Raw genomic sequence first — 14,558 nt, forward strand, 5'->3', positions numbered from 1 at the left:
CCATATTCAACCTCTTGGCCTTGCCTTCTCTTCACAACCCCACTTCATTACATACATTATATACATGTACATTTCTACTTCGTCATATGCAGTTCCTAATCTCTTGCATTTAACGCTTAACCACTATTTCCAAAAGTGAGGCATTAAGGATTTATGCTTCATAGCAACTTCTATCCTTCTATAAATTAGCAATATCCAATTTTATGGGACTAATGTGAATTCAATTCAGGAAATTAAATAACCAAAATGAAAATGAATGTCTGCATTCCAACTGCCCACAAAGAAAACCGAATTAAAGCCCCTGCTGACCAGTCAGTTCTGCTGTAATGCAGCATATATGTTCCAAAAAATCACTGCTCTGTGCAAAATAGCATAATAAAAACCACACAGCTTATGGAATAATAGAACTAGGGGTACAACATCCAAATACTTCATCAATTAGAGATTAAAAAAGAAGGAACTTAATAAAAACAGCACAGTTTTAAACATGCTAAATAGTCGGAAAATACACAAATACCATAATAAATGTGATAGGTTGTTTTGTAAAAGACCTGAAGGGCGCCTGTGGTAGTGGGCGTCGTAAGGGCTGCAGCTTTTGGGTTATTGTCAAGTGGAGGCAGGAAAGTGATTTGAAATCCGATGGAAAGTTGTAACTCCAGACGTGGACCAGTGTGACTCCTAACATGTGTTGAACTGAGGTAGCTGGTAGATGTTTGAGGGGTGTGTGTCTTGTGTATTATGTGGCAGGCACACTGCTGCTGCGTGCAGCTTCCTGTGTTCACCTAATGTTCCTTGCAGATCAAAGTACACACAAGTAAACGGGAAAAGTATATGTGCTCACACCATCCCCCTCATGTATCAATTGCACTGGAACAAATACTCATTTTCAAAACAAGTGCTACAGCTGAACTAACTGTGTTTGCTAATCTGGCACCAGTGACAGTGGAATGCTGTAAAAAAGGTCTTTATCCTTCAACGGTATCCCAATAAAGTTTCAAAAAACGCTGACACAGAACTATGGTTGGTCAAAATTAAAAAAAAAAAAAAAGATTATACTTTAAGGTATTCATTGAAGAGATTTCTTTTCTCTGCCTGTCCATCTTGTAGTAAGGCAATTTTGTCCTGGGAGTTTCTATGATTTACTAATGAAATAGTTGACAGGTTGAAGGCAAAACTCTAGTTAGTGAAAAGTTTCAATTTCACTTTTACTTCTCCTCGGACTAGCAAAAGATACTCTTAGTCCCAAGTATTTAAAATTAGGTTGCAACAGAGAGAAATACAATGAGAGAGGAACAAAGCATTCACCCTGTAAGTCATCAAAGTGCTTTATTTTGTAAAGCCCGGCTCATGACTGGAGTGTACTGTTAGCACTAAGAGATACAAGGCAAACTTCCTCACTCTGTCCAAATAGTTCAACAGAAATGAATGACAGAGACTGTTACAGACAAAAATAAAGCATTTTGTAAACTTCTAAAAGCATACACAGATTGGCCACAAAGGAAATAGTTACTCAAATAATGTATGTGTACCTTTTCTTTACTTCAGGGTCTCACTTGTAGTCTTGGGTCAAAGAAACTGTAGTATAACTTCAGAACACTGAAAGTCACTTGATGCCAGAAGGAATGTGGGGAGGGTGGGACTAAATCAGTCTCAATTAATTCAAATGCATGAAATACAGATTTGGACAACTATGTGACAGGGGTGTGAACACCCTCTGCTGAGGATAGCAAATCTATGTGGCTTCAGTAGATAATAGTAGGACGGTGTTGCTACTGGCTTCCAAAGCAACAGATTTGCTATCACCTTGTGTTTTCTGAAGTAAACCCACATATATTGGGCACAATTACAGTCTTGATAAGCCCTGAAGTAAAGTTACTGGAAGAGGAAGTATGGCAGGGGTATTTGTTGAGTTATAAGTAATTATTGAAGGGTGAATTTTTTTTTCCTTTTCTGAAACTGCCTACAAAAATCGTCTCATGTTTCAAACAAAGAATTTCAAAGGCACAGCTTTAGCACAGTGTATAAGTTGATAACCTATTCTAAGCAAGTCTAATATTTCAGCTTGACGCCTTTCAGAAAATGCCAGAAAATTGGTAAATACATGATTGATGTTGGAAATTTATAACTTGATTAAACACAATCAGCACAGTTTAGGGCAATGAACTTACATGACCAGATTTGGGATAAGCATTTAAAAAAAAATCATTATGTTCATAAATGTACATCTGGAGGAAACAAAACAACCCTTTTCCTCTAATTGTAGAAGACTGGTCACCATGTACTTTGAATAAAATATTCACCCCAGAACATGACTGCAGAATACATTTCAAAATATGACAAACATTATTTCACCCACACTGTGAAATGACTTTACATGTAAACTTCAAAAATCACATGCTGTACATTAAATTTTTAGATTCAAAAATATCCCTGTTTTCCTAATAATGTAAACAGTAATATTGAGGGTTTCAGTTAAAGGGATAATTCATAACAAAATACCATTGTTTAAACAACGGTCAAACATAAACATTTTGTAATTCAGATTTACAATTGGTAACAGGAGAATTGAGAGTTCTAATACTTTGCTCACCTTCCCACCATGGGAGATGAAGATACCATTGCCCCAAACTATGCATTTTCAGGTAAGCTTTATTTTTATTTTATTTTTTTTAGCATTAATTCCTATGTTGCAACATAAGAGTGTAACAATGAAGAAACTCCAGGCAAGAAAAGAGAAGTAAGCAGTTTTCCTGGATGTACTTACTGAGGTGAAAATGTACAGATAGAATGGCGAGGGGCACCAGCCTCTTGCTGGAGAAGGGGCCTTTGTCCCCGGACATTGGAAGTCCCGACACCATTTGGAGGGAGGCAGAACCCTGAACCAGGACACACAGGAGATGCCAGCACTCCTCCATCCGGCGCCAGGGGCTGGGCGTACACTGTTAGGAAGTGTCAGTGTGTGTGGTAGGAGTGTAACATTCGTGGTTAAGTTTTTTCTTTTAATTACCATCATTATTATCATCATTATTATCTTCATTATTATTATGAATACTGTCTCACATCTTTCAACTCCAAAAAATAAACTGATCCACAGTCTATTGTGTGATGCCAACATGGTTGGTCAGACATGCATTTCCTTCTCCCCCTCCCCCCTGCAGGTGCTCATTCATTCATTCATTCATTCGTCCACAGCTGGAATCAGAGAGTCATTGCCAAACACACAGAAGCAAATCAGTTGTCATTAATCAATTAATTAATTTTGAAGATTCGCGCGGGTGCACACACACGCACACACACACTCTCTCACACACACACGTCAGAAATAGCTAGAACGATGCTGGGAAATATCAGGTAGCTGTTAAAGCGAGTAGCCCCCAAATCAGTCATCTTGGCCTGAAGATGTAAACGAGGAGGTGTACTTCACTGAGTTTGGTTTTCATGTTTCCTACATGGAAGCCACCCCTGTCCTTCCCATGCTCCTGTCTGTCCGAGGCGGTGCAGGAGGTTACGTCAAGATGTGGCCAATAAAGTCCAAAAAGCGCTTTGAATACTGTTCTGGGTTCACGGTCGAGATCTCCGCACCAGCCTGGGCAGTTTTAAAGGAGAGGAATATTGATACAATTACTAGTCAGTATCTTGCTGAACATAAAACTAATCATTCTCAAATCTGTGCAGCTTCTGCTCTTAAAACATAACTCAAAATATCTTGGATTTGGACAGTGTGTCTGAATAATCAGGGTTCTTAGGGATCTGTGTGTGAAAATGAGGCAAAGAGCGGTGGGAACAACACATGCTATTATCACACACGTACACTGTGACTGATGCGACTTAAAAAAAAAAGATCAAACTAGCCACGTTTGGGATGTTTCTATCCAACAGTGGAGTGGGTGTGGCCTACATTCAGAAGCCATGGGGACAATGCTTTTGGTTTTCAAGGGAGCAGATTGGGGATACCTTGAGAATGACACACCCTCAACATTTGGCTAAAGGGAAACTCCGATGCCAATGACGTAAGGATTGCGTTCATTGTTCTGGACCAACGTAAGCAGTCCAGTGCTCTAAGATAAGCTCAGCAGCAGCAACAGTAGGTTCCACATTAGCTGCCTGGGCTCTTTCCGACACCCGAACCAGATGCTGACTGCACCTCCCCAAGAGGGCAGGGGCTGGCTTCCATCAAGCACAGGGCCTGGGGATGCCATTGTTGCCCCTCACAAAGACCTGCTTGGAGCAAGGATGCTGGGCCCCTCACAGCGGCTCAGAAGGGGCTTTCCTACTGTGAGAGGGGAGCGGTCCCAAGATACTTACTAGCCAGAGGCCTGAGCTGCAAAGGGGAAGACCAGAGTTTTACTAAGTCACCATGTGCTAGTTTCAGACACCCATGCTCACTGGGGAGCATGTCATTTCCCTGCCTGGCCTGGGCCACTGGGGTCTCCATGGAGGAGCCCAGGCCTTGGGCATGGTTCCCAGCAGTAGCTCAACACAACATTCCTTTGCAAAGAGCAACATCTTGTTCTTGCAAACTGCATACGATTATAGGCCACGTGGTATATTACCAGGCTGGTGACTTACCGGGGAGATGAAAATGGAGCCATGTTTGCTGTGGTACATTTCCAATTCCATATGGAATAGAACAGTGCAGCAGGTTTGAGGAGGGATGGGAACAACACAGAGCACCTCCCGGTGTCCAGCCTGTTCCTCTCATGTTTCCCCCCACAATTGTGGGGTGGGGGGAAACAGCAAGGCATTAGGACCCCTTTATCAGTTGGGGGGAACTGAAGCTCCAAAGTGTTTCCTCAGGCTCACACAACCGGGAAAGGTGAAATGGGGATTCCAACCCAGGTCTGTCTTTATAATACAGGTACCTCCTACTCTTCCAAGTTTCTAGTTATGCCACTTCACTTTTACAAAAGACCCATCTTAGTACCTGTTTTGGCTAACCAAAAAAAATCCAAAAACAATTTTTGCTTTTACAAAAAAGGTGAAAAGTGAAAATAGGTTCAGCGTTTTTCTGCAGCGAGCCCTTAGAGAGGCAACACGGACCCTGAGCAGGGACAACGGCCCCGCCAGGCTCCTTTCCCGGGAACCACAGTCAGTATCTTGGCACCAAGCGCCAGAGCTTTGCACTGTGTCTGAGCACCTGTGTTTTATCTCGATTTGCTTTGTGCACCTGTTAGCTAAAGGGACCTAAGGTATCAGAAAAGCCTAAGAGCTCATAAGGGTGTTACGCTTTGTGTAAAACTGAATGTAATTAAACGTATTTGGCAGGTTATTTTGTGAGGTCTGGGAATGCTCAAAAAGTTTTCCATATAAATTAGTGCCAATTGCTTCTTCGCTTTACACATTTTGGTTTACGAAACGTTTCATAGGAATGGTTTGCTTTCGGACAGTGGAGGAACCTGCATATCCATGGTTTTCAACCAGACGTGAGCATCAGAACAACCATGGAGCCTTTTAGAGATCCATTGCTCAAGCTCCTGAACTGGACTCAGAATCAGGGAAAGGGGACGGTGCTTCTGGCTTGCACATCATTACAAATGGGACTCAGAAGATTGAGGCCAACCGCTAGGTGAGAGCTACTGTGTACCCGCCTCGCTTACTCAGTCAGGGTTTCTGACTGATGTGGTCAGTGGGCCGGGTGAGGTCTTGGTCCGTGCTATCCACACGGCTGGAACACAATAAATAGTCGGTGATGAAGTGACTGATATTTCTGTGGTAAATGGAATATAGTTTTAGGCTGATTCCACTGCTGGGAAGCTTGTTTGGTTTTAAAATAGAGAAAAAGAGCCTTTAACAGAAGTTGATGTTCTGCTGTATCTGGGTTGCTCTACACAGTTTGCCGGGGTGGCCGCTTTCCTTCCAGTGCGAACCAGCCAGGGCAGGAGTTCATCTGTGTGGGATGGGCTCTACGGCTTGTTTAGAGCACCTGGAAAGCCAAAATCGATCCCTACAATACAGCCTAATGGATACCCACGACTTGAGAACTTCAGCCAGTCAGGTGGGGTTCGCTGGTGGGGTGGGGGGTACGACTAGCACAGAGCTGGGGCCAGGCTAGGACCTGGGGAGCGATCCCACCTCTGCCACTTCCTAGTGATGTGAGCCTGACACGTTACCACTTAAGCGCGCTTCCTCCACGTCTTCAACTGATAAACAGGGACACCCTAGTACCCCTCCCAGGCTTGTCATGGGGATCAACAAGTTAACATACGCCAGGAATAGTGATAATTCTGAGCAAGCACAACAAAGGCAAGGAATTCAGATGACTAAATTTCAACCTGGCGTTTGAAAGATTTCTGTCATAGAAAAAATACAATCACTGTGAGAAAGAAATATAATACTGCATATTTTGGAAGTGTCTGAAGCAGGTAATAGTTGTTCAGTTCTGAACATTTCATATTAAAACACTTAACTATCTTTAGCACTTTTATCTTTGAAACATTTTTTAAATAAAAAAGTATTTGTATAACATTCTAATGATGCACGTGTCGGTGAATATCCCCGGTGTGTAAAAAGAAGAGACACCCTGAGTTTAAGTGACTTGCCAAAAGCCTAGGCAGTCCTGGCAGCGGCGTGGGCAGGGACATTTTCTGAGTCTGAGTCTTGCACTCAGCCCTCCGCAGGGAATGAGACCCACTGAAGGACTTGGAGCAGCACAGTGGAAAGGAGCAGCCTGGAGCTGGTCCCTGCATTACAGACAACGTCAAGGGCCCAGGAACAGAGAAGGAAGCAAAACGGAGATACTTACGCCATGTTTAACGGTTTTTGCAGCGTGGGCAGCTTTCTTTTTTGCATCATAATGAGTCAGAATGTCAATAATTGCCATAAAGTACACCTCTTTCCTAGGTGAGTCTGTAAACGGATGAGAGCAAAGTTGGGGCATAAATGACAACACCGGAAAAGGCCTGAGCTGCCTGCTGAGGGAGGAAGAAGCATGGGAGGGTGAGGGACTTGGTGGATTGGAGATTGGAGGAGTCCAAACACAAAGGCAACAGAAGCTTTTGAAGATTCCATGTAACTCCTGCATGTCCCTATTAAGTCTCTGTACTCAATTCCCTCTCAATTTAAAAAGTGAAAAAAGAATATAACCCCAGGATATTAACAGTGGAGGTCCAAGGGTGAGATGGAGTGTTTTTATTTTTTGTTAATCGGCATTTTTTAAATAACTGTGAATTGCTTTGGTGTAAAGACAAAGTCTATTTTTAAAACATTCTATAAAACAAGTAGAAGCAGTATGTTACTTAATCCTTTTTCCATCGTTAGATGCTAATTCCTAATTAGATGCTAGTTCCTCATTCTCATTGGATATAGTATCAGAACTGGATAAAGGCATATGTCATGTACGATATCTATCTTCTGTACATTTCCACAAATATGATGCTCTTTGAATTATAAAGAATGAGAAAAGTACATTTGACTATATCTGATTTTTCTGTGTTGAAAAAACAATTTTGTGAGCAAAATAAAAACACAACTCAAATTCATTCGGCTGATATGCCATATGAGATTTTTTAAAAATCAATTATGAATCATACTTTTCATTACTCAAAAAAAACACGCCTGCTTTCACCTTATCGCTAGTATATATATGTATATATATCGGGATTTTATGTATAATTAGGTACGGTAGAATGTAATAGTCTTTCAGATATCTAACTGCCCAGATGTTTAGGATTAAAATAGATCCCACTCTGGACAAGAGGGCCACAGACCCCTTAACGGGAGGAAAAGCAGAGGACAGACACAGCAGCAAATCAGAGATTCTCGCCCCACATCCTGGGCTGGCTTCAGCTCTCTGAGAAGGAAGGGCTGGCTGAGACGACATGACGGTCCTACAGGATGTCCACATGAGGTTCAGAGTGGACCAGGGCTCAGGATAGATTCGTGACACTTTAGATTCACATAAAAAAGAGATAGCTCAGAGAAAAAATTAAAAATATTTCTTATATACGTTATGCATATATAAGTACGTGTAAGTACATGTATATGTATGTTGTACATGTAACATAGTTTGTGTTACATCACTCTATTCCCTCAACATCACAAGATTCAAGGACCTCATCACATTATACTTCAAAACCAGGGATTACGTTACCTTTAATATACCCTTGTCCCCAAATCAATTACTTGGGACTCTGGAGAATGAGGCTTGCAAGGCAGTATACTTTAAACTGGGGTTGTGATTATTGGCAGACAAGGCACACACCAAACTGCTTCATAGGTAAAAAGAGTTGATAGTAACTCAGCTTACTTTCATGGCATTTAATTCCATAAACATCAATGTTTGGATCGAACTCCCCGGGAGCCAAGGGTGGGGAGCTGTTGAGCGTGTTTCCGGGACTGTCTGGAGGGGTTCCGACAGGGTGGGCGCCATCGCTCTCTCCCTCCTCTTCCCCATCATTCTCTTCACACTCCACCTCTTCCTGTTCGGCTCTCTCCACATCGTGGATTCCCACCAGCAGGCTGTAGTCCATGAGCTTCAGCTGGGCAAGAAACTGGAGAGCGGGAGGCGACAGGGTCAGGTATGTTTAAACAGAACCCAGATTTAAAGAAAACAAGCTCAAAACAATGCACATGGGGGAAGCTGTGAGTGAAGGAGCCACAGAAGCAAGAAGAGGGTCTCCCTGAGGCGGCCGGGAGCCTCCTTTATGACGCAGTTTCTTTGGCCAAAAATGACGCCTCGCACTTTGGGCTGGTTCCGAGCTAGTATTATTTTCCCTGAAACGCAAAGCTGGATGCTGCGAGGAAGGCATTCATCACATGTCAGTTGGATTATGCCAAAGAGCAGAGAGCAAGACTGGCAGAAAAAGACCCCGAGGGAGGGAAGGGAACGTTTCTCCCAACAATTAACACTGGCTAATGGGAAAAACCAGGGACCTCCCAAGTAGCTGCCAGCAGTCTCAGAATGGTTTGTGAAAGCACTTTGAAAGTCAGTACACGCCGCTGAGATTACTATGCTGTTCATCACCAATAAGCAAAAGCCCAAATGTTCCAATCAACCAGCAAATGCCCGTGTCAGTGCTCCAGCGAATAACGCAGTCCTTCTGTCCTGCTCGCGTTTCCTTCTGCTGGAAGCAAGGAGACCACGATGCAGAAGGTCGTTCGCTCTCCACGAGGCAGCACCGGCCCAAGTTCCTGTTCTCCCTGCCTGTCCTGTTACAGCCATGGCAAGATCGTAATGTGGGGCCAGGCCCAGCTCGGGGGTTTGGCCACTCCTCCGGCCAAGTTCTTTTTTGACTTTTCGTGTCATATTTTTCTTTTCTTCTGTTTCAGTAGATGCACCCAGGCACATGACCTTAAGCACACCATCCTAATCAATCGATTCAAATGTGGATAGTATTATTGAGGGCAAAATGTGGCAGCCTATCTGTTGGCTGGAACTAAAGGGCTCCCTAATCCCCAGCTGGCTGGCTCTGCACAGGGACCAGTTCTGCTCAGACCCTGGGCTCATGGTCCAAAAAGATATGTCACCCTGATTCTTGAAGGATTTGGTGCCAGCCTCGCTCAGTGACGCAGAGCAGTGATGGGCCTCAGGATACTCTGACAGGATTTAAGAAATGAACTTCCTTACGCGAGGTCTTGAAAGTATGGGTCTTGAAGATCTGGCTGAAATGAAATGAAATCAATTTGCGGAGACCTGCAGAACTATTACTTTCTCCCAAGCCAGCCGGGAAGCAGCTCTGTCTCCGAGCTGAAAGAGAAGGCCTGCTCCCTTAAAGACGAGGAGAGGACCGCACACTGCAGCTGTTTCCTAATGCCTTCGGTTGTCACCAGCCCAGGCGTGCTCCTGCCTGCTCACCGCTCCCTCAGCTCCCAATTCTCTCTCATTTTCCCCATTTGTTTTGAGCTCAGAAAAAAAGAAATCACACAAATCTTTAAGCAAGGTAAGAGGAACCTAATATTGGAAAATAGATAAAAGCAAACCCTTTATCAAAAAATAGTACTGAAGTGCCAAAATGTATATGAAAAAGGGTTCAACCTCACTAATCATCAGGGAACTACAAATCAAAACCACAAGGAGATATCACCTCACACTTGTTAGAATGGCTGTTATCAGAAAGGCAAGAAATAACAAGTGTTGGAGAAAAGGGAACCCTTGTGCACAGTTGGTAGGGTTGTAAATTGGCACAGCCACTATGGAAAACAATAAGGAGGGGCTTCAAAAAATTAAAAATAGAGCTACCACATGATCAAGCAACCCCATTTCAGGGTATATAACCAAAGAAAGTGAAACCTTATCTTGAAGCTGTATCTGCACCCTCATGTTCACTGCAGCATTATTCACAATAGCCAAGACATGGAAACACTCTACGTGTCCATCAGTGATGAATGGATAAAGAAGTTGTGTGTACACACACACACACACACACACACATACACAATGAAATATTATTTAGCCTTTAAAAGAAGGAAAGCCTGTCATTTGCGACAACATGGATGGACCTTGAGGGCACTACACTGTGAAATGAGCCAGCCAGTCACAGAATGACATACTCTGCATGGTATAACATGTAGCATCTAAGAAAAAAAGGTCAAACTCATAGACACAGAGTGGAACGGTGGTTGCCAGGCACTGGGGAGGTGTGGGAAATAGGGAGAGGTCGGTAAAAGGATATAAACTTTCAGTTATAAGATGAATAAGGTCTGAGGATCTAATGTAAATCATGGTGACCAAAGTTGGTAACTCTGTAGTGTATAATTGAGATTTCTTAAGAGAGTAGGATTTAAATGTTCTCACATACACAAAGGTAAACATGTGAGGTGATGAATGCCGATTTAATTAACTCAGTGGGGATAATCCTTCCACAACAGATACATATAGAATCAAATCACGTTGTATACTTTAAATAGCTTACAATTTTGTTTGTAAAACAAACAAAGCTGGGGGAAAAATAAAGGTGTTACTTATTCTATTTAAAGAACAAAGAAAACCGAATGCTGATTCTCAAGTCGTGAACAGTTTTCTGAGCCCCTGCTTTCCCCACACTCCCCCATTACAGTAATCACAGAAGCAACTTGCCACTTCCAGTTCCCTCAAGCAGACTTCCTCTCCAGTGGTCAGAGGCCACTTATCCTCCCATGTCATCCTGGCAGCTGCTGGGCTTCACAGTGCATCTGGCCAAGGAACACGTTTGTGGGCATGACCTTGCCAATCTCGAGACAGTCATAATACCATAAAACATTTGAATCCACTACCAACACAGATCCAGTCACGCAGCCAGGTACCGGGTCTCGGTTACCCCTTCTGCTCCCCACGGGCCCATGATCGGGAAGAGAACTAAGAGCCCTGGGGTATAAAGACAGCTGGCCTGGCACGAGGCCGGCATTTGGATCCCTGTGTGAGACACACAACAGGCTCAGACAGATTAAAAAAATCTTGCCCAAGGATTCAACGCTAAGAAGTAGTAGATTCAGGACCCCGTGTTCAAAGCTCAGGTTCTTTATACTGCATTACGCTGCCTCCGGAAGCTGCATGAAGGCAGCTTTCCCCAAATCTTGTTCTTTACAACACTGGTAGGGAAATAATGAGTTAAACAAACCAAATGGTTTCTGAGGAGGAGGAGGATCGCCCAAAGTGAGTAAGTGCTGGTCTCCGAGAGGGGTGACACATGCCTCACACGACATGCGATCACGGAATCTGCTCTCCCCCTTTCCAGCACCCTGTGGGCCCAGTGTTCTGGAAACAAAAGCCATGTGGGAAATACTGCATTCGGAATATGCAGTCATATCTCTGACCCCCAGGAGGTCCGACGGGCAGCATGCTCAGGAGAGGCCTCGCGTCTGCCCCGTCCGTCTGTCGTTCAGGCTCCCAGGAGGCTGTGCCTGGTGCTGAGCTCAGCCTCTGGGCTCCTAGGGAACAGGGCAGTGCCTTCTTTGTCTCGTCCAGTGCCCCCTCCCACGCCTAGCTCAAGCCTGCCCCAGCCCCTCTATCTGGGGCCTCTCTCTGGCTTGCTTCTCGCCCCCCCTCCCCCACAGAGCCCATCCTGGACGCCCTCCAGAGGCCCGGGTACAGCTGGGGACACTGGATGCCAGGTGGCAACATCTCCCCCCAGAGTCCACGTGTGTGTGGGGGTGCAGGGTGGGTGGGGGCTTGGCCACGCCGGGTCTTGCGCACCTCGTATGGTGGTGGGACACAGACCCCCTTCTAACCATCCCTGTTCCTCTGGGCCCTTGGAAGGTCTCCGGAAAGTGGGAAAGAATGGACGTTGCCAGAACTTCTCCCTCCAGCCCTCTGGAAAGGGAACATCTTTCCAAAAGGCAAATTTGACCTCGTCACACCCCTGCTTAGGACCTTTCCAGTAGTGTTCCATTTCTCAAAAGGCAGAAACAAACTCTAACATGGGCCAGGGGACTGGGCTAGTTTGGTCCCATCACCTCCCGGGCCATGTTGAACCCTGTTCCCACCTTCTTCCACTACCTCCCACTCAACCACCCGGTCTCAGCTGCAGGGGCACTTGCTCAGGAGGCTTTTCCTGATCCTGCCTAGGCCACATCCCCAAACATGAGCATATATAGCACTGTACACTTTCCCCTAATGACACTTGGCTTAGCGGCACATTCATTTTGTCAGATGATCTGAGTAACTTCTGTCTTCCCTAAACACGACAGCCCCTCAAGGGCAGGGGCTCCGGCTGTTTGTGCCCTCACTGCATTCCTGACCCCCAGGAAGCGATGGTGGGTACTCGACATTTACTGAACAAGTGACTGAGATGCCTGCTTCTCCTTCCCCAGTCCTCCTTAATTCCCCCCAATTGCCCCTAACCCTTTCCTCCAAGAAATAACTACCCTAACCAAATGAAAACAAAGAACAAAACGACACCAAAAAGCCTTTGTTTGGGACTGCAAGAGGCAGCACCTTTCGGAAGCAAAATGACCACTTACAATGTGTCTTTGCTCTGCAGAACAGATCTGTCTCTAACACATAGGTCTATGTTTAACTTTCAGACAGTTCCCTTTCACATGTGCTTTACGGACGAAAGTAAGGGGCTGCCTGTAATTAACCTGTCAAGGGTCAGACAGGGAAGGCGTGTCCTCTGGGGCTGGACCGCCGCCCCAGGCCCACACCTTCCGCTTGCATCTGTGCTGCTCCCCGTATCAGGCAGGCCCCCAGTTCCTTTCCTGGGCCTCTTCTCTGCGGTCAGACCACTGCTCAGGCTGCTCTTCCAATAAGGAAACAATTGTACCCAATAAATAGAAGTGAAGTTAGCTCCCAGCACTGCCTACTAAAGCATCACAAAATGAAAAATGCATTTCTAGGTAAGAAGCTGTTCTGACATTTCCAGAAGATCAGGAAAACCAACTTCAGGCCCAGATCTGTGAGCCTGAAGTAGAAAGGGGAAAGACCAAGGACAGCACAGTGGTTAGGAGTAAGGGTTTTGCTGGTAAGGGTGACCCATTTGTTATTCTTTAATTAAAGCATCAGATAATCTTAAAAATAGAAAGAGTATAGGTTTTGGAGGCAGATGGGATGTTAAATCTTATTTCTCTCACTCACTAGCTCTGTGTCTTTTCAATGAGTTCACCTCTCTGAGCCACAGTTATTCTAACTATAAAATGGGACAATACCGCTCAACTCATAGTGGTGTGGAAAAGATGGGGAAGAGATAATGCACCTGAGGCAATGAAACCTGTGACAAAGGGAGCTGTCATTACAATTGTCCGTGTCGTTACCAGTACGGTAGAGGGCCTGTTTTCATCAAGCGTGCAATTTACACTGTACGTTAGGTGGGCTGACAGGACAAACACGTGGAAACGACCATTGAGTCACCAGCTCTTATCTTCACAAACTTTCTTTGAAATCTCTTCTGAAGTAGAGTGAAATGAAATGTGGCAATAAATCCAAGATTCTTGTTAGGAAAACATTCCTATTGGGACCACAAAACTACTGTGGATTGGAAGATTATAGGTGGAAAGGAGAGAAAGGGGTCAAGGACTCCACTGTTGGGTCTGCCTCCAGCTCGCTTTAGGGACTTAATACGTATCTGCTCAGTTTCTGTTCACCCCTTTAAGCTTCTGATTCAAATTTATTGATTTCTTTAAAGTACATAAGATTTCAAAACATGAAGAGCTTTAAATCTTTATAATCTTTAGGGCCCCTCCTTTTCCTCTTTTCCAATTTCTTGATAGTTATCTGACAGATCTTTGATCAGCCTCTTTGTCCCTCAGAATATCCTGTCTAATCTGATTCCTTCATAATTAATTCCTCATTATGCCACATCTTTGAGCTAGTACCTTCCTCAAGATCTTTATGAGCCCTGTCCCAAACCCGTCCAGAAGAGTGTGTGACAGAAGGCCCATTAATAAACTCTCCTTCATAACAGATTTAACTTGTTTCTTTGCTAACTTTATCAACACATTGCTCTACTGAATTTCCCCAACACATCTGTGACCTAGAATTCAAATTCCAACCAGCCCTTTTTAAGAGTTACGTTTTATCACTTGTTAAAAGTTATATTAATCCTCCTTTGGGGCATTTATCAGAAAACAAAGTCTGAAATGTGCTCACAAACATTTTTAATTTGCATTTTATATCAGAGCAGTTTAGGAGTGTGGCCTCTGAAGGC

The 14,558-nt window shown here is 44.3% G+C and overlaps 1 protein-coding gene across 1 annotated transcript in view; it reads right to left on the reverse strand.

Annotated features, from left to right (window-relative positions):
• Positions 1 to 1,307: 1,307 nt before the first annotated feature.
• Positions 1,308 to 14,558, reverse strand: part of PIP4K2A (phosphatidylinositol-5-phosphate 4-kinase type 2 alpha) — a 150,713-nt gene continuing 137,462 nt past the window's right edge. The window contains exons 8-10 of the mRNA XM_033100702.1: positions 8,246 to 8,489; positions 6,743 to 6,846; positions 1,308 to 3,586 (exon numbers count right to left, since the gene is read on the reverse strand). Of these exons, the coding sequence (XP_032956593.1) occupies positions 3,506 to 3,586; positions 6,743 to 6,846; positions 8,246 to 8,489 (429 nt within the window). The 3' untranslated portion in view covers positions 1,308 to 3,505. The remainder of the gene's footprint in view (positions 3,587 to 6,742; positions 6,847 to 8,245; positions 8,490 to 14,558) is intronic.

This window comes from Rhinolophus ferrumequinum (assembly GCF_004115265.2).
Source record: "Rhinolophus ferrumequinum isolate MPI-CBG mRhiFer1 chromosome 5 unlocalized genomic scaffold, mRhiFer1_v1.p scaffold_110_arrow_ctg1, whole genome shotgun sequence".
Classification (NCBI taxonomy): domain Eukaryota; kingdom Metazoa; phylum Chordata; class Mammalia; order Chiroptera; family Rhinolophidae; genus Rhinolophus; species Rhinolophus ferrumequinum.